The following is a 22,369-nucleotide window of genomic DNA, read 5'->3' as shown; positions in this document are numbered from 1 at the left end:
ATGGCTTGTTTGTTTATTAACGTGAACAATATATGTACAGGTTATAGATAAAAATTCGTATTATCAGCAAAAACTCGTTGTATGAGACAGAGAAAGAAAGAGATAGGTAGAAAAAGAGAGAGAGAGAGAGAGAGAGAGAGAAAGAGAAAGAGAGTCGTTGGCTCATGGCCTGGTGCTTCACTTTTTTGTTCAGAGTGCAATACTCCGAACTGCAGTGCCATTACCAAAATTGCTCAGCGATCCTGGTTATACATCCACTTACGAGGACTTTTTAAAACTTTCAAAATTTATTAATATTCTGGTTACGAGGAAAAATTTGTTATATATGGCACCACAGAATTCACTAATTACTTGCTCGCAATCGTATGTGGGTACATATGTATGTAAATACATAAAGAAGTACTTAGAGAAAGTAGAACGTTTAACAAGCCGTGCAGGCTTAATTACGAGGATCTCATGAACCTTTTTTGTACTTTCTCTCTCTCTCTCTCTTTTTTTTGTCTGACTGCCTCATTCTTTCTTTCTTCTTTTCTTTCTTTGAAAAATATGGAAATATAATATTTTATAAAACTCTGTAGTAATGTCGTATAATCATCAATGATTGTATAATCATCAAGAATTTTAATAGTATCACGAGAAGAAACACGGTTTATAACGTTCAATCAGTCTATCAATTAATTTTTATTAAATTCGTTTGACGAAGTAAAAATGTCAACGTAGAGAAATATTCATGTAGAATATAATTTTTTTACCGGTTGAATAGAAAGTAATATATGTTTCGGTCTCGGCGAAAGTTCACATTTTCAAAGCTAGATGACATAATACAGTTGAAATGGTATCTCAGTCGTGCAATTACCTCTTCTTTGTTTTTCAACCGAAGTTGGGAATGTCTAGACGGCGAAGTGACCCAAAGTGAGAAAGTTCGGACATTTAATTGCAATTGGGAAAAGGGATAAGGTAAGGGGTGAAGAAGAAAGGTATCTACCATTTTATGTACTTTTACTTTTGTACATCCTATCTGGTTACAACATTTAAAACTTAAAATTAGTTGTCCCAAGAGAAGATCTTCCTTCGTTAATCGCAAGAAATCGCGTGAAATATTTCACGATGAAAACTGATTACCCTTGTAAACGTCTCATTAGAATATATATGAACAAATGCATTTTATTTTCTTTGTCATTCATAGAAACATCTTAGCGAGATGTAAAAATGTATAAGCGAATAGTTTAGCATAAAATTTATGAGATTAATAAGAATGTTTCATTTCCTTAATCGAAAAGTGATAATGCTAATGAGTTTCGTTGAACGAAACGGCCATTCATTTCGATGAAAACCTTCAAGACGTTAAAATTGTTTTTACTAATTTAACTGTAGACATTGTCGTTGCAAATATATGCTGAGATCGTTTCTTTTGTCTTTTTTTTTTTTTCTTTTTCTTCTTCTCGCGAATAACTCGTGAGAAATTTTTTTAAAGCATCGTAACGGGGGATGCTCGTTCGGAAAAAGTAAAAGCGATTCGCCGAGGGCGAAAATCCGATGTCGTATTTCTTGGAAACGTGAGTGTGCTTAAGGTAAGTCAGGTTGAATGAAAGAGGTAGTCAAAATGGGCTGGAGTCAAAAGGCTTCTTTCCGGCTAACTAAGCACATATAAATAAGTAAGAGAGTCCTACCCTTGAAAAGTCACTCGTGTTAGAATGACTTGGTAAAAGAAGGTAGGAAACCTTGGAAAAACGTACTGACTTTATATATTTCACTTCGCATAGACAGATCTCTTGAATTACGTTAATTATGAATTTTCTTCTTTCATTTATTACTTCTTCGTTCGGTCAGTTCAGCCGGTCAAAAGTGCTAAATAAATAAATAAATAAATAAATATTATTAAAGATGACTTCATAAAATCTGTGATAATTAATCGTTCAATCATTCCAGCCATTGGTAATTTCGTAAAAGTGTTAAATAAATAAATAAAAAAATAATATTAAAGATGACAATTTTGTAAAATCTGTTATAATATTAAATAATTCGATCTAAAGGAATACTTTCGTATAAGAGGATCGAACAAAGTTCTTCATTTAAATAAAGTTTTTCGTGTAATTTGCATAAATCTTGATGTATATACATTCGATAAATCTTTTTTGACTACTAGATAGAAAAGCATGTTTCCTAGAGCAAAACTATGTTTTACGAAGAACAGACGCTCTAACGAAGGACATCGAATGTCGAAAGCTGTGCGTCTTTGGGGAAAAGGGCCGAGTCCTGTTAGTCGACGGACAGAGTGGACGGGCAGGAAATTCGCGCGGCACGTTTCACGATCGCGACAGCGTATATAGAGGGTGAGACGGAACGAGACGTTACGAGTCCCACGGGAACCGTTTCGTGATATACGTATAAGAGCCGTTCTCTGCGTTCCATTGAATAACTCAGTGTTGCACGCCGCCACTATTCTCGACATCTTCTCTCCTTACCCTACGTTGCCTTTCGCCCCAACCTCGTTTGGGGATCATCCAGTTCGAGTAAAGGAAAAAAAGGAAAAAAAAAAAGAAAATAATGAAAATGGAAAGAAGGAAAAATCGATAGTCTCGTTTGCCACATATACCACAAAGACTGTCGATGTTCCTTTTTCTGCTCTTTTGAAGGATTTGCGTCACAAAAATCTATGCTCCGATTCGAAGATACGTATAAAATATGTCAGTGATCATGATAGTCGTTCTCGTCATGTCTCACACTTAGTATTTCTCTAAGGAGGATTGGATTTTTTTAATTAATTAAAACTAAATTAATCGGATTAAAGAGTAAGAATGATTTTTATTCTTTTATCATTCATTATATTCATTATATCAAGAAATGTAATTCTAGAAGAATTAGATTTGTTCAATTAATTAATAATAAATGATCGGTTTAAAAAAGAAAAATAATTTTTATCCTTTCTTTATTTAATTCTATTCGTATCAGTACTAAATCCAAAGATTTTGATCATCAAATTCGCTTTTGAACGATTTCATATGGACCATAAATGTCTAAGTAAGTATAGATATGGTTTGAAGAGAGATAGAGGTAGGAAGCATGTATATTTAACAAACGTTGAAGTTGGTCGACGAAATTTCGGCGTATCTCTACTGCGAAGAAGAGAAGTCGTCGAGTTGGTAGAGAGAACGATGGACTGTGTTGGTTAATAGAACAATAGGAGTCGTAAGCGGAAAACGGTCTATTCGGGTATTTGCATTTGCGGTATGCATTGCACATTGAATGCGACTAAATGATGCCTAGGTTTCCACGTATGCGACGAAACTGTACGCGTACGTCTTCGTCGTCGCCATCGTCGTGGTCGCCGTCGTCGTTTTCGTTGGGATACATCTAGACGTCGTTAAAATGGAAATGGAAACGAAGTTGTAGCGATTCGTTAACTGAGAAACTACGGTATGCGACTCGATGTTATAGCAAAGAAGCCAATAGAGTACGAAGGACACTTCTGAATCCTGTGTGTTCCGAATACGTGTTCCTTGAATTTGAAATAGTTTTCAACAAATTGAATAAAAAAAGAGAAGAAAGATATTTATCGTACATAGAGCATAAGAAATAAATCGCAGTTATAAACTAAAATCCGTGTGAAGCTATATGATATGACGCCTTTGAAGAAAAGCTTTTCGAAATTATGAGAGTTAAACATAAATTCGTTTAACAAAATTTTGTGTAAATTAATTATGATATGACGATAATCATATTTTTGTTTTTTCTTTTTGTTAGATTTCTCAGACGCGATCAGTTTCTAAAACATATAGTTATACTTTCGGCAAAAGAAATACATACTTGTATGCTCGTATTTCTCTTCTTTTTCTTTTCTCTCTTTCATTTCTTTTTTTCTTCTTATTTTTCTTTTTTCTCTCGTTTTATTCTTTCTTCCTATTTCCTTTTCATCTTTTTATACTTGCATCTTTCCTTTTCTCAAAGTCTATCCGCCCCCTTTTCCTCGGTTCTCTATGTCTTCCCTTTCATCCCTCCACTTGCCCTTCTAAGCACGACATGAAATAAAAAGAGAGTAAATACTCTGCGCCGCCGTCTCAGAGTACATAGGCGTTTGGCACGAAACCAAATTCCACCGCACCACTACCACCATCGAGACGGTCATCAACGACGGGGTTGCGAGAATACCGACACGCGAGAATAGTCGACCGATCCTTTTATACTAGTTTCCTATCTCTTTCTCTCTCGCTTGTTCTCGCTCGGTTCCTCCTAAGAAGAGAAAAGTTTCTACCTTTCGATTCTCCCTCGTTAACCGTACGAAGGACTGCGAGATTATTCGACCTCCGGAAGAGCTTATCCCGCGAAATCAACAAAAAGAAATAGTTTGGCGTTCAATTCTTCAAGCTGAACGACTCTCTCTCGATGAAAGCTACCGATTCCGATTTCTTCCATTGATTTTATCGATTATGACATCATCGAAGGACTTTCCTAATAATTCGTTAAAGGTCCGATACGAAGAAATCGATCGTTTTAAATTATTTTGTACAATGAGCTTCTTTTATTCCTCGATATTCGAAAGCCGTAAAAATCGATAAAACCAGATACATACATCATATCGTCAATCAAAATTCCTGTTTGTCGTTTCGTCAAAAGATATTAAACACGTTACCCTCTTAACCTTTCTGTCTCAAATTCAATTAACTGTAAATTGTATTTTTACTCGAGCCATTAATGTATTTTACTCATTAATTCTCGACATGTATAAATGTTCATAACGAAGTAACGATGTTACAAAGTCATTTCGACATTCCGCATTTACAATGTTACGAAAGACCATTACACCGTAAAACCGCACTCAATCAATACCGTCATCGAAAATGACGTTGCGATCGGTAAGCGAAATACGTTCTGCTGTCGCTTTGTTTCGAGTTTCGCGTCTAGTTTTCAGTTGGAAATGCGGAACAAGAGTGAGTGAGTGAGTGAGTGAGTGAGTGAGTGAGTGAGAGAAAGAGAAAGAGAAAGAGAGAGAGAGAGAGAGACAGAAAGAGAGAGAGAGAGAGAGAGAGAGAGAGAGAGAGAGAGGGAGACTTACGCGTAGCGCGTAACTGTTTGCTAATTATCGCCAATTAATCTGGTCGCTTTGCGTTCGTACGTCTGTCATCGAACCGTGACATGTGGGCAGCCGGTTATAACCACGGCAGCCTATAGCCGAGATCGTGCTCGTTATTAACGATTCGATCGTTCATTCAAGAGCAATCGCGAATCACGAATCTCTCTCTCACTCTGTCTGTCTCTCTTTCTCTATCTATTTCTCTCTCTCTCTCTCTCTTTCTCTCTCTCCTTCTCTCTCTTTACCACGACAAACAGTTGTGGTCGGTAGAAGAGGGACCTCTGTGTCATACGAAACATCCGATGATTGCGTCCTTGAGGAGTACACTGTGGTTTAAATCAATGACACGAATGAATTCCAACTATAGCATAGACCATTCGGGATACTATTATATATATCTCCTCTTAGTCGCTTGAAATTTTTTCCGATCGCTCTTTGATTAATCGACGGTGAGAGGAATTTCCCGTGTGAATAATTTTCTTTTGGGAATGAACTCTTTGTATGCTAGGAAAGCTCGAAATTTCTCGTCGATTACATTGAAAAGAAAGGTCCACTAAGACCTTTCGTAACTTCGGTAGGAATTCAGGAATTTGAAAACTTTTTAAAAATCTTTTAAATTTTTCGACGAGATAAAGGAAGTTTTTGAAGTCTCGTAAAAATAAGGGATTCGTTCTGAAATATGTTCGTTCTTGAACGAATTAAGATGAGAAATATCGAAATTCGATTATTCGTTTATTAAGATCTTAATTTAGCACCGTATCGAGAAATCGTTTAACATCCGATTTATGAACTACTTAGTCGAAGGGAACTTTGGTCCATTTTAAGTATTTACCTGTTTAATTAATCATCGTACATTTCTGTACTTCGTTATTAAGAATCGTTTTTGTCGAAAGTTCATTAAATTGTAGCGAGACTTACAGACTCTCTTTAAATTAACGCAAGGATTTACTTACCTTTACTCTCCGTCGCTCTTACTACGTTCTTAATGAATCCGAAATATCTTTCGTTTCTGGTAGAATTCTTGCTTCCATTTTCAAAAGGAATCAAAGAGAATATTGTATCTATTATCGTTTAATGTTCTCTCTATAATTTAAAGACGTCTGTTTGATATAATATTATATTTTGATTTAAATAGAATTTTCAATATCTTAGGATATTAATATTTTGTTAAATAAATTAATTAAAAAGATGTACGAACCACACAAACATTTGTTATATTTAGCATATACGGTAGTGGTTTAAAAAAACAAAAGATATATATAAAGAGAGAGAGAGAGAGAGAGAGAGAGAGAGAGAGACAAAGGAAAAGACAAAGGTCATATTAATTATTATCCTATGTAAAGTGCATAGTCCATTAATTAAGTACTGCATTTCTCACTGCCAATTAATTTCGCTGTTGCGATCGTTGTGCGATATCACGCAGGAATGGCTTGTTAATTATCAAACCTCGAGGGCGTCACGTTACAAGTGCGAGATCGTTACGAAGATGCTTGATTACACAATTAGCACGTTTCTTCTGGATCATCGAATCAATTATTTGAACATCAAACTAGGTCATCCGCTGACTTTGACAGAATTGGCTTTTACTAAACGATTCGTTCGCGTGAATTGACCGATTATTTATAGTCCGGTGAAGTCAAAGGTGATATTGGATAAAGTTCTTGTTTCGGAAAAAAATCAAAGTAGTTTGAGAGAAAGATGCATTGTTTTTTAAGAAGTCTGATCTTAAAATTAATTAATCGAGATTTATCGAGAATGTATAACGTCGATAAGAAGAAAAAAAGAAGTTTCTCTCATTGTATTATTACATTTGGAATTAAAATGTTTTATTCCTGTTCTTTTTTTTTGTTTTTTTTTTTTTTATATATTGCATGTACATACTATCCTTTTTTTACCATATTACCATTAATAGTTAACTCATATTTGTACTATCGTATTTCCCGTATGAAGGATTACTATTTACCCATATCGATATAACAATTTATATACATTATATGTATAATATAAAATTTTTGTAGAAGCAAATCCAATGGTCCACCATGATCCGTGTCAAACTGCAAAGTAGAATAAAAACTATATTATTTATTTGTATATTTGATTAAATTAAACCGGTAAAAATATTCTCGTTGAAATTACGAATTTAATTACGAATGAATTATGAAGAAGGATTTGGAGAATGATTGAAATAGGATGAAACGTAAATGTACGAGTAATCGAAATATTTTCATTCGTGTTTTATATTTCATCACATTTAACAAAAACAATCAACACCGCGATGCTTCTTATAGCGTGGAACATGTACATTTGTGGTAACAATGAACAATAATATAGTTATATTATTACAAGTGTATAAGTGTGAAATTATTTAACAGTAACATGATATATCGTATTACTTAGGTAAAACACTCGAAAAACTGTGTTTTTCTTAGCAATATATTTACAATATTTCGTACATTATTGATATATATATATATATATATATATATATATATATATATATCACACACATATATACACACACATATATAAATGTCATACTGTCCAATTTTGGCTTACATTCTGTTAATTTTGTTCTTGTGCAGTCAAAGTCTTACTTAAGGATTATGTAATATATCGAACTTGTTATAATCGATTACAATAGTAAACACGTTATTTCATTGGTCCATTTGACCATAGTCAAGGTAATACGATTAATCCTGTTAAAGAAGAGTCTTTGAATATTTTTGGATGATCTTTTAATACGTTTAATAGCATTCCATCTGTATAGGTAAAGAAATAAAATACTGTATTTATTGATCGCAGAAAGAAAAGAAATGAAAAAACGAGCCTCTGCATTCCCACTTATATAAACAAACATATATATATATATATATATATATATATATATATAATACATTAAACGATCACTGTACTACCAAAAGTCTTTTGTCAGAGATCAACATTATATTGCGACAAGGACTATCACTGTAATTCGATAAGTTGGAATGTTTTACAATCATGTCAGTCAGAGAATAAATGCATTATGTTATTCTCGCTGTTCTTGTTAGCAGACGAAGGTCCAACATTCATGGAAGTATCTAGCAGATATTCTCTAATTCCTTCTCCTCCTCCTCCTCCGTTCTCTTCATTTCCATTAAAACGGTCGACTGTATCCCCATTGGAGAGGAGACTTCCATGGGGTTCTAGGGAAAATGAAATTTGCATCTCTCGCGGTTGCGTTTTACTCGCTATCAGAAATGCAATCATCGAGTCGAACCTTCCGGGCATCACCGTTGCTCGAATAAGCGACCTTACTGTAATCGTACGTCGAAGAATTACTTCTTCTGATGTACCAGTTAACACCAACGTAGATCATCGCCAGGACAACGATCAACGCGTTGATCGAAAAGAAAATGGTTAACCAATAGAACCACATCGTCGACTCGAATCGCCAGGCCAGATTCTGAAGAACGCATTGGGTCTCGCCGAAATTTGTCAAGAGGTTGGAATCAGAGTGACAGGTCGTGCATTCACCATCGGTTGCTCCGGAACAAGTCAGACAGGAATAGTGACACCTCCCACATACCTTTCTGGTGGTAGATTCCTCTGTAATGGCGTAGCTTCCGATCGGACATTCTTGCCAGCATTTATCCTCATACTGGTACCAATTGGACTTGCACTCTGAAAAATGACACACCTTCGTTTTCCATGCTGTTCTCCATTGTGATTCTATAAAGATTCTAGAGTAACTACTTTCTGATACTAGTGCATACTCGTTTTTAAGGAAATCAAAAAAAAGAAAAGAAAAGAAAAGGAAAAAAACAGAGAGAGTTTATCATCAAATAACTTGTAGGATATTCGTCAATACACCTTCCACTACGTATGAGAGAGATGGCTCTAAGCAAGGCTTTTCCAATAAACTGTAGAAACATGCAAAAAATATCCACGATAAATATGTAAAGCGTTTTGCAGGCACCTCTATACAAAAGACAGGCTTACATTGTTTATTTTTGTCTTCTTTTACATCTACGTAGAATAGCGAGAGGAAAGTAGGCCTGTGTCTCGTTAATCTTCATTATCCTCATTTCGTCATTACGTTGTTCGTCGATATTACTGTTGTAATGCGATAAGTGATTTCTCATTTTTCGTGACCGATTATGTCCCAATCAGAAAGGAATACCTTTCATCGAAGAATCGGCACACTTTCCTTTCGCTGGAAGTAAACATCTCGGCATGTTCGTAATACCGATGTACAATTCATAGCGATTGAAAATGCTCTACATGGCATACATAAATACGATACACACAAGCACATAATATCTAGATACATTCCGTTTGCATTCGAACAATAATGATACGCACACATACACATATATACTATATACACATTGTTTAGAATGTAATTATAGTTCGCTTAATTAAATCGAGCATATATGTTGAACAAGTAAAGTTGAGATCGAACGTAATGAATATCCTCTTCGATTTATTAAATTATGTCTATTATTGGATCTTATATAAAAATAGATTTCAATGGAGATATTCATTATACGGACGCGTACAAATGTTGCTATATAAATCGTTTTAGACAAAATTTTATTGTAATATTATAGTTCGTGCGCATTGAATAAGTTTAAAAGTTAAGTTAAGTTTTAAATTGAATAAATTTTATTTATTTCTTTACTTTTTTTCTTTATTTTTCTTTTTTCTTTTTTTTCTTTTTAAGAAGATTTAAAATTTCATCCAAGTCGAATGAAGCTTCATGCTATTCGGCAAGCCTACCATTTGAAATTCTTTACCAAAAACTTTACTTAATAAGGAATGTTTGAAACTTTGTTACGTTCGTTGAAAGAAATGTTTCAAACTTCGTTGATCTAAGAACCATTTTGTTTTTTTTTTGTTTTTTTTTAGAAGATTAAATAGAAAAAAAATACAAGTTGGTTATTCGAGTATAAATTTCTAGCTTGCTGGTCGTTAATCATAAATATGTATAATACTTACACCTTTCCTACCCGATTTTCGTCGGCAGGCATAAAACTTTTTAAACTTATCTACGAGAGCAAAAGATCCCAATACGAATTCCTTAGCACATATCTTAATATTTTTTCCAAGGCAATAAATAAACATACCGGCCAGACAAAGCAAGCGAATCGAAGGAACAAGTTAAACAGAACACGTGCAAGCACTTAGCGATAATAATAATAACAATAATAACAACAACAGTAATAATAATAATAATAATAATAATAATAATAATAATAATAATAATAATAATAATAATAATAGTAATAGTAATAATAATAGTAATAAAACAAGCAAGCTATCAGAGTCGAATTAAGGGCAAAGCGAGAGATAAAGGAGATTCTGCAATTTTGTATCTTAGTTAAAGAACGATAGATATTTGTAAGTACATATGTGTGTATGCATGTGTGTATGTATGTGTATGCGTGTATTCGTCGAAGGCGAACAAACTTTTCTTGTTTAATTTGTAGAGAAAGTTGAATTGAAACGTTCGACCTTTTTAATCCTTTAATCGAAGGTTCTTACAAATAACGGGAGGATAGTTTGGAGCTCGAAGTGATGATCCTTAATCCGACTCTGTATACGGTTACAGAATTTAATATCGGAATTATATAGAGTAGAGAAATAAGACTCACCGTGCTGGTGAAGCGATCAGAAGGATAGGTCTATTTTTGATACTGGATATGGATGTGATTGGTATTGGGTGATAGTGGTGATAGTAGTGATGGTGATAGTGGTGGTAGTGGTAGTGGTGGTGATGGTAGTAGTGGTATTGGTTGTAATGGTGATGGTGTTGGTGATGGTGGTGGCTGAGTTGAGAAAATCCGCGCCGCAACTTCCGCCCAGGAAGAGCCCAACGAGTACCTAAATACGTTTCGTGAACCTGCTATGAAGTAGTGGGTGAGGGTAGGAGGATAAAAGCGACGGTTGACACGTCGACAAAATAATCTACCTATTTCCTTCCTCTTTTGGATTACACGAGACTCTTTCTTCCATCTTGCAGAAGATGGATGACACACGATTTCCTTCACATAGACGACAAGGGATTTTTTTTGTTCCTGTCGAACGATTAACTTTCATTTCGGCTTTCCAAGGATTTTATTTTATCTTTTCTTTTTTTTTTTTGCTTCCTGTAAATTACTCAGAAGGTTGTTGACTTGGGATTTCTAAAATGTCTCGTTGATCGTCGTGCATGTGATATTTAAAAGGGAACTTTTAAAACGTATATACGATCTATATATGTAGCTGTGCTGTGTAACGAGCTCGTGTATGAAAAATTAAAATTATAACATTCTCGTTCTACCTGCACGTTGGGAAATTATTTTTACGCGGTATCTTTGATTTATTTCCTTCAGAAAATGAATACGCGATTTTCTAAGAGTCAAACTAAGAATTATTCATTGTTATTATCGCACGAGATTTATAAAAGATCTTAATTTACACGTTAACTGATTTTTTTCTTTCCATCGTTAAAATTATAAGATCTTGTAATGAGTTTGGTTCTTTAAAAAGAGGGTGCTGAAAAGGGGATTGTCGAAAATTTATTATAGTTAGTTATAATTAGAATATAGAGCGCGTGCATTCATAGAAGTGCGTATTAAAATAAATATCGATGCACGATTTATGCTAGTTTCAAATAAAAATGCGATTCACAAGCATTATTTTGCTAAGCGATCGTAAGAGCAAAGAGGCATAAAAAGGAAAGAAGATTTCAGAGTTCTTTTTTTCTTTCTTCTTTTTTATTTTCACAAATTAAATTATTAATAGATAGAATTTCTTTGAGTTTCGAATTTACTGAAAAGAAGAAAAAGAAAAAAATAAAAAAAAAAGAGGAAACAAGAAGCAAGTCAATTGAAATACGGTTAATACGGACGACGATAAAAAATATAAGGTATATAAGGGAGGTAAATTAAAAAATTCCGCGTTAAGCCGAGCACGGTCTTTCCGCGTATCCACGCAAGTTCGTAGAGTTTGCATTAAAATTCGTTGAATTATTTCTTTTTGCATAGAAAACTTGGAAAACAAATAAAAGTTAATTTTTAATATCTTTCATGATTTTCTCTCTTTTATGATGGTTCTCATCGATTTTCATTCATTACCACGCTACGCGATCATCCTTTTATCGTTTTGCGATATAATAAAATAAGTACCTTTTTCAGCGTATACTTTCGTTTGTGAGTTCAACGAAAATGTTATATGGTAACGACGAAAATATTTTTTTCAATTTATATGCACTCGAGTTAACGACTGAATAAAAAGAAAAAAATAACTGTTTTATACGATTTTAAAATAAATGGTTCGTTGATCTCACGTTCGTAGGAAAGTTAATCCTCTCGCTATTTGCGATCGCTCGCTAAAAACTTTTCTCCCGAATGAAAAATCCGGAAAAGGACGTTTTGATTGAGGTTCAATTTCGTACTAGCAAAATATGCGTTTACCAGGGGACAGTTATACGTTTTTCTTTCTTGTTCTCTTTCCTTCTTTCTCCATTTTTCTTCTTTTCTTTCTAATTAGAATTAAGAATTTCGATTTACTTTCGTATTCAGGATATTCTCCCTTTTTTAATTCTTCCATGATATACAAATTTCAATATCGCATATAATGATTCCATAATAATTGCAATTACTTATACAATATATTATTATGTATATGTGTACATAAATGTATGTGGCAAATCCTCGCGACCTGCCCGCGCCCGATCCCCCTTTCCGGTCTTCTTTACTTTTTTATTTGAAAATTTTTGTCTATACTAGACTATCTTTATGGGATGTTCAAAACTCGCTGCTTTTCAATAAGAAAAAAAAAAGAAAAGAAATAGAAGAAGAAAAGAAAAAAAAACCATGACCGTTAGAAGAACATTAACGCGAGCGTGTCGTGAGGAACGATCGCACGTCCTTTCTTTATTTCTTTCATGTTTTGAAGAACACTATAACTTAAGATATGTCGCCTCTCCAAGCAAAGATACATTTTACAATACATACAAAGATTTACAATAGATACATTAACAATATGGCGGACCGTACACGGAGGAACAATGTCGGAAGACCATCGATATTGATTTTGATTTTGATTTCATTTCTCATAAATGATTTAACGCGATATCGATTGATATAAGGGATATTAAATAGATATCATCTGCTATATTTGAATAGAACCACAACAAAGAAAGAAAAAATGAGATTTCTCGTTCGACGATGCATTTTGTAAATTTCAACAGATCAAGAGAACAATTTTAATAATAAATTGAAAGAAAAAGAAAAGAAAAATTCATTGAATTAAACGCATGTTTTCAAAACTAGCTATAGTATTTAAGAAGTTTTCTGGAAATCCGTCTGTCCCGCCGTGACGTCACAAGTATTGTACATTTTGGAAGATACGTCACACCTGAACGAATTAAAACACATTCAACGTTCATTGTACCACTTAACAGCCACACGCCCGTACCATTATTATTAATTTTTTTTTCTTTTTTTCCTTTCGTTTTTTTCTTTTTTTGTTAAGTTTTTTATTCAAAAGCTGACATGCCTCCACGCTGATTCATTTAATTGACTGACATTCTTCGAATTCAATAAAATAGTTTTATCAATCCTTATAATCTCTTACAGAAATTTCGGATTTTTCAATGTTAATTTTTTTTCTTTTCCTATTCTATCCTGCTACGATTATTAATTCACGCTTTTACAAAAAAAACGTTGTAGCAGTCGACTTTGCAGTGTCAAATCAGCGTCGAAGTATCATAAAGAAGAAACGTTTAGCCGTAACATCGGTTATTCATTTCTTTTTTTTTTCTTTTTTGCTTTCTTTTTTTCACTTTACCTTTATCTCGAGTCGCGTTCTCTCATTATGAAAAAAGGTAATGAGGTATTTTTAGAAAACGTTAGCTTATGCTTAAATATCGTACGAAATGTAATTACACAATCGTCAATTCGACGTTCATTCTATCGTTTGAGTTTTCTAAACATCGATGCGCCGCTTTCGAAAATTTCGAATAAAATACCACTTTATTGTTTTTCGATCAAAGACACAAAATCAGTACAAATGTGCAGCCATAAAGTCATCGAAGTTTCATTTTCAACGAAACACTTTGATCATTTCTAAGGGAGCGTAGCTATCAATTCGTTCCACCGTCGTATGAAAATTCTTTTCTTTTTTTTCCTCTCTTTTCCCGTTGCGATGCACGAGACGTTCCGATAAATTCGTCTATGGTTATTTTTTTATGTACATTTATAATACATTATATGCATGTGCGTTTGATATATATATATATATGTATATATATAATATATATATATACGTGTATATATGTGTGTATATATATATATACATACACATATATATCATATGTGTACGCGAGGATATATATAATGCGTGTGCCAGAAAAAAAACTGGGCGTTCTGTTTAAAACAAAACAAAACAATAAAAAAGAAAAATAAAAAGATGAGTATTGTCCCAGAATTGTAATAAATTTTTTATAACTTTGATCTTTAAAATAAAATTAGATGTATAGAAATTTTCTTTATAGTTTGGTCTAAGTACGGAATTGTCGTATTGTATACTATATAGTATATTTTTAACTAAATAATAGTAAATTGTTTGTCGAAATTATGTCTTGCTTTTTTCCCATTCATCGTTGTATCCAATGGAAATAATATGTATATGTATATTATATATCCGAGTTTTTACCACGCATTATATACGCCTTTTCAATTGTCCTAGTAATCCGTTCGATAGAGCATTCCGCAATGCATAACTTGTGTCCGTAAAGAAGTTAAAAGCTGAACATTTGATCACATTGTTGTGTAATCAGATGTAGCTTGTCGTTAGCATTAAATTATTATCGTTATCGTCGACGATGGCCGAATCGGCATTTTGTTACACCGATATCTTCGATCGTTTTAAACTATGATATTATATTATTATAGGCATACCTATATGTATATATTTATATATAAATACATATCACATAATATTCAACAAATATGACAGTTACACGTAAAAAATTATCTATTAAATACGGAAGCGTACTCTCTTAACTAATGCTCGCTATACGTTCGCGTGCCTCTTTAAAGAAATGGAGACAGGAAGAACACGCGTAAAAAGAGGAAAGAAGTTTCAAGTCGAAGATGTATGGCGAAGTAGGGATAGGCTAAAGTTAAATTAACGAAATAGCGATCCGATGTATTTTACGATAGTCTCCGTTTAATAAAACCAAACGGACATATCCGTAAATCGTGAGAACGAAGAAAATGGAGATTCTACAAAATTCATTTATGTGTTTAATTATTTGACGTTTCGAAGGAAGTTTGGGATAGTTTGTTCTAAAATATACAAAATTGCTACAGAAAATGTTGAATACGAAGGAGGAAATTAACACAGTAGTTGAAAAATTTCGTTATTTGAGTCAAATCGAATTTCACCCCTTTCATTCCTATCTTTCTCTTCCATAACAATCGTTTTTAATTATTTTTATCTTTTTTTTTTCCTAGGAACGAAAAAAGTATTGAGAAAAATGGTCAAATCATAACCGAGTACTCTTTCTCTCTCTTTTTTCTTTTTTTCCGCGAAAACTTTCATTTCATCCTATTATCGTCCAATCGTGAAATTAACGAGGAAAAAATAATGGGAAAAGCTCTAAGCCGTTAATTCAAAACTTTTTTTTTCGCAACGCTTCGCATTAATGCGAATCACCCACGGTACGAATTCGTTTTAAACGGAGACTACCTAATGTTTAAGTATAAACGAATGCTGTATGCCATACTTTAAAATGCGCCGTACGTATCTTTCTTTTGGCCGTCTCTACCCGAGAGACCTATTAACATTCCAAAGAAAATTAACGGTAATAGCGATCGTGTTATACGAACTAATTGTTCTTTTTATCACTAGGAAGTTCATGAATATGCGATAAGTACGATCATGACAAAAAAAGAAAAGAAAAGAAAAGAAATAAAATAAAAAGGTCTAAGAAAAAAATCGATCTTCATAAGTACGTCAATCAATCACAATAGATACGTATTAATTGTTAGCTTATGGCTTATAACTTACGCACTTTAATTCATAATTAATCATTAATCACGAAATTTGTCTACCTGCAGACACACGAGGAAGCATATTTAAAAATTAAATTACGGGATTATCAAATCGTACGTTATCTCTATCTTCGTCGTTTAATCGACCTATAGATATTCCTTTGTTTATATATCGTATTGACAATAGATCCGACTATCGAGCTCGTACGATATTATAACGTTAAATCTTTGATTCGAGGTCGACGATTAAGAAAATACATGACTATTTAATAGTAGCAATGATTTATCGATTTTGGCACACTAATTAGTATTTGATTTATTGATAACCATAGAGGTTCGTTACCACTATAAATAATTAAAATTCGACATGAAAAATGTGTAATCGTCGATCTAGCGAAGAAGATATAGTCCTTCGTTATTTTTCACTTTATAAAACGACAACGAAGAAGATAGGGAAAGACGTAATTCGACTTGATTACGATATGTAAGGGCACTAAATGCGCTACATTTCGAAAGGGCGAACATTTAAAAATTTCTACGAGTCCCTTTTTTCCCTTTCGAATTTCAAATTAGTACGAACATTTAGGAACATCGCTTCGAGCGATACATTAACGGCACATCGCCATCTTATAAGAATATTACTTCTTTCTTTTCTTATCTCTTTGAAATCCAAATTAGAAAGATAATTTATATGCTATGTTTCTAAATTAATAAGACGATCAATAAAAAAATCACGAATCTTACTCGTTAGAATTATCATCAGTTAAATTCTTAATTTAATAAATTCAATATTAATCAATTAAACGACGATTCGATGACTTTTCTCAATGATTGCGATGATCAGCCAATCGATAAAGCTAAATAGAGGAAAATTTAGGGTCGTTTTATTAGGGAAGGAAGACAAATAAAGGGAGAGAATGAAAGATCATCGGAGAGTCGTAAACCTATGCGATATAGTACCCTTACAAATTAAACTGATATGCGACAAATTGCCTCTACGATTAATCGATAACGGCGATAAATTATTCCATCCCAAATGACCATCGGGTGCCGTTATCGCACGTCATATTGCCATTCTTGCGCCCAGCATTCGATTATGATTATGATATGAAATATAATGTAACAACAAGAATGATGAATGTTTCTCGATGGAGTATCTACTTTCGATCGATCGATCGAACGACAACTTTCACTTTCTGATGAGTTTGCAAAGGTTAGAAGAGTTTTAAGCGTTCGAGTGAAATACATTCCAAGCCGTTGCACTGACGAATAATAAAAGATTTAATAATTATCAATTTTTCACCAATACGATAAGAGAATCTTCTTCACCAATATGCCGATTGGATAATGGTAGAAAAATTAATAACATTTTTTCGAAACGATTTGAACAATCCTCGAACGTTGTTTGAATTACTAAAACTTACTCGACCGAAGAAGCAAATTTGGCTATATTTTAATAAACACAAAACCATTCGTAGATGTCCAATGGGACGTCTACTATATTCTCTGTTGAAACTCCGAGTTAGCTAATTGTTCAAATAGACATAGCAATGAAGGGCTTTATTTCATAGTCACTCTGTTTTGATTTCGCATTGATCTTAAAACACTAGAACGATGTTTGACTCACTTACACAGTGGAACTAATTTTTTTCTTTCGAAAACTTTCAACCAAGAGATAGTCATAAGAATAAAGAGAAGCGGAAGAAAATAGGAGAAGAGTGTTTCGGTTAAATTCGCTAAATTCGAGGAAAAGTGACAAGAAGAGAAAAGAAGAAAGAAAAAGAAAGAAAAGAATATTCAAGGCAAACGGCAGAGAGAAATGTTCGACTTTTCGTGTTAAACGGGGAAATCAGTGAGCTTGCTCTTGGAAAATATTGTAGCTATATATACATACATATACATACATATACATATATATATGTATATATATATATAGAGAGAGAAAGAGAAAGAGAGAAAGAGAGACACATTTGGAAGGTTTAATTTGGTCTAGCTCGAGCAAGGCCAGAACGAGCAAGCGTGCCGGTTAACGACGAATCGAAAACTGGGTCGTTTCGTAGGCGAAGCAGCAACGCGACTCTTTTCTCTCGATTTTCCGTTTCGTTTCGTCCGCTCGAACGCCAACCGAGAGAATTATTCGTTTCATGCTGCCTGGATGTTCTACAGCAACGTGAGTTGAGCATGGTGCTGCTGGTGCCAGCAGCACCAGCCGGGTAAAGCAGCGCAACAAAATAAAAAGGAAATCGGTAGCAAGGCTGCTACTGCTGCTGCTGCTGCTGCTGTTTGCTATCGTTGCTGGTGGACACGAAAGGACGAAAAAACGTATTACCCGAACTGAATGCGTTCTAACATTCATTTGATCTTTCTTATAGTATGTACGTACTATATTTTTATCCAACCATCTTTCAAAGTATTTGTTGGGATATCGAATGATGAAAATTTACTAATTAATTATAAATTGTTATTTAATCGAAATCTAATAAATGAAATTTGTACTTGGTACGAGTAATATAAATCAATTTATTTTAATTAATTTAAATTAATTAAATAGTTAATTAATTCATTAATAATACGTTCTCTTTCCTTGTCTCATATAATTAATTGTTATCATTTTTCGAAGGCTTTGCTAGCAATTACAGATGTAAATTTTACCAAATGTCGGTATAATAATAAAATAACTTTGGATGATAATAGAAATATCGATATTATCCAATCGATTTGCTTGGGAATTTGGAAAAAGAGAAAAGTGTTCACGGTTGCATGAACTCTTTTTTTTTTTTTTACTCTCATTTTAGATCAGAAGTACTAGCTTTCTAGTCAATTCCAGCACGAACATTCCTATTTTTCTTTTTTTTATAGATTCTTCGGGAACGATTTTCCAAAGCTCTTTTAGTCCTTTGATCTAACAGGAAAAACACACTCAGACGAATAAACAGAGAGATAGGATTCCGCATAGGGGTTTATACATCTTTAAATATCAACGTACGTGAGTTTTAATAGTCAACGAAAATTTCTAGCCAATATCCATGAAGTTGAGTTTGACGTCGAGCAAACGATCAATTTTTGTTCTCTCTTTGAACAGAAAAATTCGTCTTTTTTCGAATCTGATCTACGTTTGTTTTTTCTCTTTTATTTTTCTTTGCCTATAGACTTGCCAGATTTTTACAAAATCCAGCGGCCACCAGTCGTTTAGTTTGGAAACGAAACTTAACGAACTTTCTCACAAACTGTCTCTCGGATGAACTTTTTTATTTTTCGACAAAAACACGTACACGTCTGTACGTAATATGTGTCATGTACCTCAACCTACGAGCTTTCGTCTCGGAGTTCTCAGAAAAGGAACGGTCATATTTGTGCTTTGCAAAAAGTTGTTAAAAAACATGTAATTCGATAGGGACGTTCGAGTAAGTTCAATCGTGAAAATTTCTTTCTCTCAAAAGCGTTTGAAGGTAAGCAAAGAAAGAGAAAGACAAAGAGAGTGTATATAGCTCATTGTTTCGGCAGTGCTGATGGCTCAGCGGATATTTCCCTAGGGAAGGATAAGATAGAAAAAGAAACGCGGACACAAAACAGAGAAACGAGAAAACGAGAAAATGTAAGATCCAAGATGGAATATACACGAAGTGAAAAACATAAAATAAAACACAAAGAAAGTGTGTATGTGAGAGAGAAAGAGAAAGAGAAAGAGAAAGAAAGAGAGAGAGAGAAAGAGAGAGAGAGAACGCAGATATAGGACAACAAACAGCAATAAAGACGTTTAAAAAGAGACGTAAAAAATAGAGAGAGAGAGAGAGAGAGAGGAAAAGAACAGAATATAAAATTAAAAGCAGATGAAAAAGAAAGAGGAAGAGAGATAGAAATATGTCTCCCTTTCCCTCTGTCTCTGTCTTTTTTACGGAACACATTGAATCTTTGCAAAGATCCAAAGTGGTTCCAAAAGATCCTACTTCGAATTCTTCCAAGTCCATTACAAATTCAGCAATGTTTTACGCATCGACGAATGCATGTATGTACGTATGTATGTATGTATTTAGATAGGTATATATATGTATGTATCAGAAGATACGCGAGGCAACGTTCAAATAGGATTGTACGTAGATCGCATTAGTAAGAATTATATAGGAAATAGATCGATCGATCGTGTATTATTGACCATAAGTGAAAACGCTCGATCGCGATCTCGTAAATGGCAGCTTTTCTCGCCGTACCTCGTATTTTTTTTTTCTTTTTTTTTTGCTCTCTTACTTGTTTCATTGTACGAAGGAAGAAAGTGTCCGATAGATCACAATAACATACCTTCGAACTCGATGTTCCTCCTTTCTTTCTCTCTTACCTATATGGCATATCGAACAAGATTTTTGTTGGAAGCACGTTCACTCCAAAATCGAATCTCTTAGCTTTGATTTCTTCTTTCCTTCTTTCTTTTCTTTCTGTTCCGTTGAATCGAACCATAGAAGGTGCAAACACGTGCTTTCCCTTTTTTTCTTTCATTCATTCTTTCTTTCTTTCTTTTTTTTTTCTCCGTAATACATAAACAAGTAATACAAAATCTTTTAAATCTCTTCGAATTTAACGAGCATTATTTCTTTTTTATGACAAGCGGGAAAATCAGTATTCGAACGAAATTGAATATATTTAATTAAAATTCTTGATAACTCTATATCAAATATTTCTTTCAAGACGAATATAAGTTTAAGCGATTAATTTAATGCCGATGAAATATACGAAACTTGATTAGTATTCGATTAACGAAATACTAACGATTGATCGAGCGAATTAACTCATTATATTCAAACTCTTCTATAAATTATTGCTGAAATCACGTTAGACATTTTAGATAAGAAGTTACCATTAATACACCGTTTAACCGCGATATTTTTACTCCCCCATCTTTTCTCTCCCCCATCTCTTTTGTCTTTCTTATATGATAGAAACGAAGACACAGAATTTGGCTAAACCTAATACTAAACGACATACGTCAAGAGATTAGGCGAAATCGTTCGCGATATCGTGCTGTTCATTGCACGTGTATTCTCGTTTACGGATGATACGTGCTTGGGAACTCGTATGAACGAACCCTTGGGATTCTTAAGCTCGATGTCTTGTATCTTCACGATGTCTTTTGTGATCATCCGTAATAAAAAAGAAAAAAAAAAGAGAAAAAAAGAAAAGTATTGGGAGTTTCTCAACGAAGAAGAGAGTTTTCCAGGCACTCTTTTCTTCTCTCTTTCTCTCTTTCTCTCTTTCTCTCATTCTCTCTTCCTCTCTCTTTCTCTCTTTTTCTCTGAGCAGATCCAGTCATTCATTCTCATACTTACGTTCACTCATTCTCTCTTTTATAGGATCAAGCCACAAGGGAAAATCATCATGAACACGAGCGAATGCTCGAGGAGCCGCCTATCGAAGGATCTACGACGCATTCTCCTTTATTTTCCGTCACAGTCGTCGTCGTCGTCGTCATTGTTCTCGTCGTTATCGAGTCGACCGAAAGAAGGGAATCTGTCACGTTCGAATTAAGAATGAGACTCGAGTTCACGGCTTTGGGAGAGCGATCGACGATCGAGGATCCGCAGGTTGGCTCAACGAGCAGGTAGGCTAGAAGGAGTAGTATGAGGCACCCACCTAGGCACCTGCCATTTCTGGCATCGAGATTGGCGCATCCATTTGTCTGGTTCTCCGTTGTTGGCCTTTGTACCTCAGGATGAGAGACTCGTTCTACTTGTTGGCTACCAGTCCAAGGATCACCTTCTGTGTCTACTACGTTCTGCCTTGCATCAGTAGCCGTATTGTCTTGGATCTCCACCGGCTGGACATTCGTCAAACCTGGTTTGTCCTTGTCTAAATCCTCGTTGAATTCCAAGGACGTCTCGGTACCGTAAAATACCAGCTTCCACTCCTCAAGGGTATCTACAATCAGCGTAAAATCGTGTCAATGAAAAACTTCACGATGCCGTGAATCGATAATGCCTTATCGTACGAGACAGAGCAATCTCCACTTACTGAATAATATTAATAAAATATTTTTCTTTACCAACTAGATAAATCTCGAGCGTGATGAACGATTTGATATCAATGTTTACGTTTTTTCTACTTGACTTTTATCCTGTTCCGATTTTATTTTTATTTCGTTTCATTAGTTTTTCTCTCTTTTTCTTTTTTGTTTATTTTTGTGTTTTTTTTTGTCTACTTCACGATCGATCGCGTAAAATAATATGCGTAACAAGAGTCCCCAAAGACACCATTGATTTTAGCCTCATCCGTTTGAAATATTTTC

The 22,369-nt window shown here is 34.1% G+C and overlaps 1 protein-coding gene and 1 long non-coding RNA gene across 7 annotated transcripts in view; one reads left to right on the top strand and one right to left on the bottom strand.

Moving 5' to 3' along the window:
* The window catches only part of LOC127065762 (uncharacterized), a 56,732-nt gene extending 35,152 nt beyond the window's left edge, over positions 1–21,580 (top strand). The window contains exon 3 of one of the 2 annotated variants that reach the window (XR_007782185.1): positions 21,438–21,580. This is a non-coding gene — a long non-coding RNA (uncharacterized LOC127065762). Of the gene's footprint in view, positions 1–18,954; positions 19,818–21,437 lie in introns of those variants that run through there. The other variant, XR_007782183.1, reaches the window with a different exon arrangement.
* The window catches only part of LOC127065750 (furin-like protease 1), a 175,464-nt gene continuing 159,962 nt past the window's right edge, over positions 6,868–22,369 (bottom strand). For 3 of the 5 annotated variants that reach the window (XM_050998541.1, XM_050998545.1, XM_050998542.1), the window contains 2 exons: positions 21,718–22,002; positions 7,291–8,731 (listed from right to left, as the gene is read on the bottom strand). In XM_050998541.1, coding sequence (XP_050854498.1) covers positions 8,292–8,731; positions 21,718–22,002 — 725 coding nt within the window. In that variant the 3' untranslated portion in view covers positions 7,291–8,291. Of the gene's footprint in view, positions 7,126–7,290; positions 8,732–12,598; positions 22,003–22,369 lie in introns of those variants that run through there. The other 2 variants (XM_050998544.1, XM_050998543.1) reach the window with 2 other exon arrangements.

This window comes from Vespula vulgaris, chromosome 8 (genome assembly GCF_905475345.1).
Source record: "Vespula vulgaris chromosome 8, iyVesVulg1.1, whole genome shotgun sequence".
Classification (NCBI taxonomy): domain Eukaryota; kingdom Metazoa; phylum Arthropoda; class Insecta; order Hymenoptera; family Vespidae; genus Vespula; species Vespula vulgaris.
Note: the sequence above shows the minus strand (reverse complement) of the source record. Positions and strands in the feature narration are given on the sequence as shown.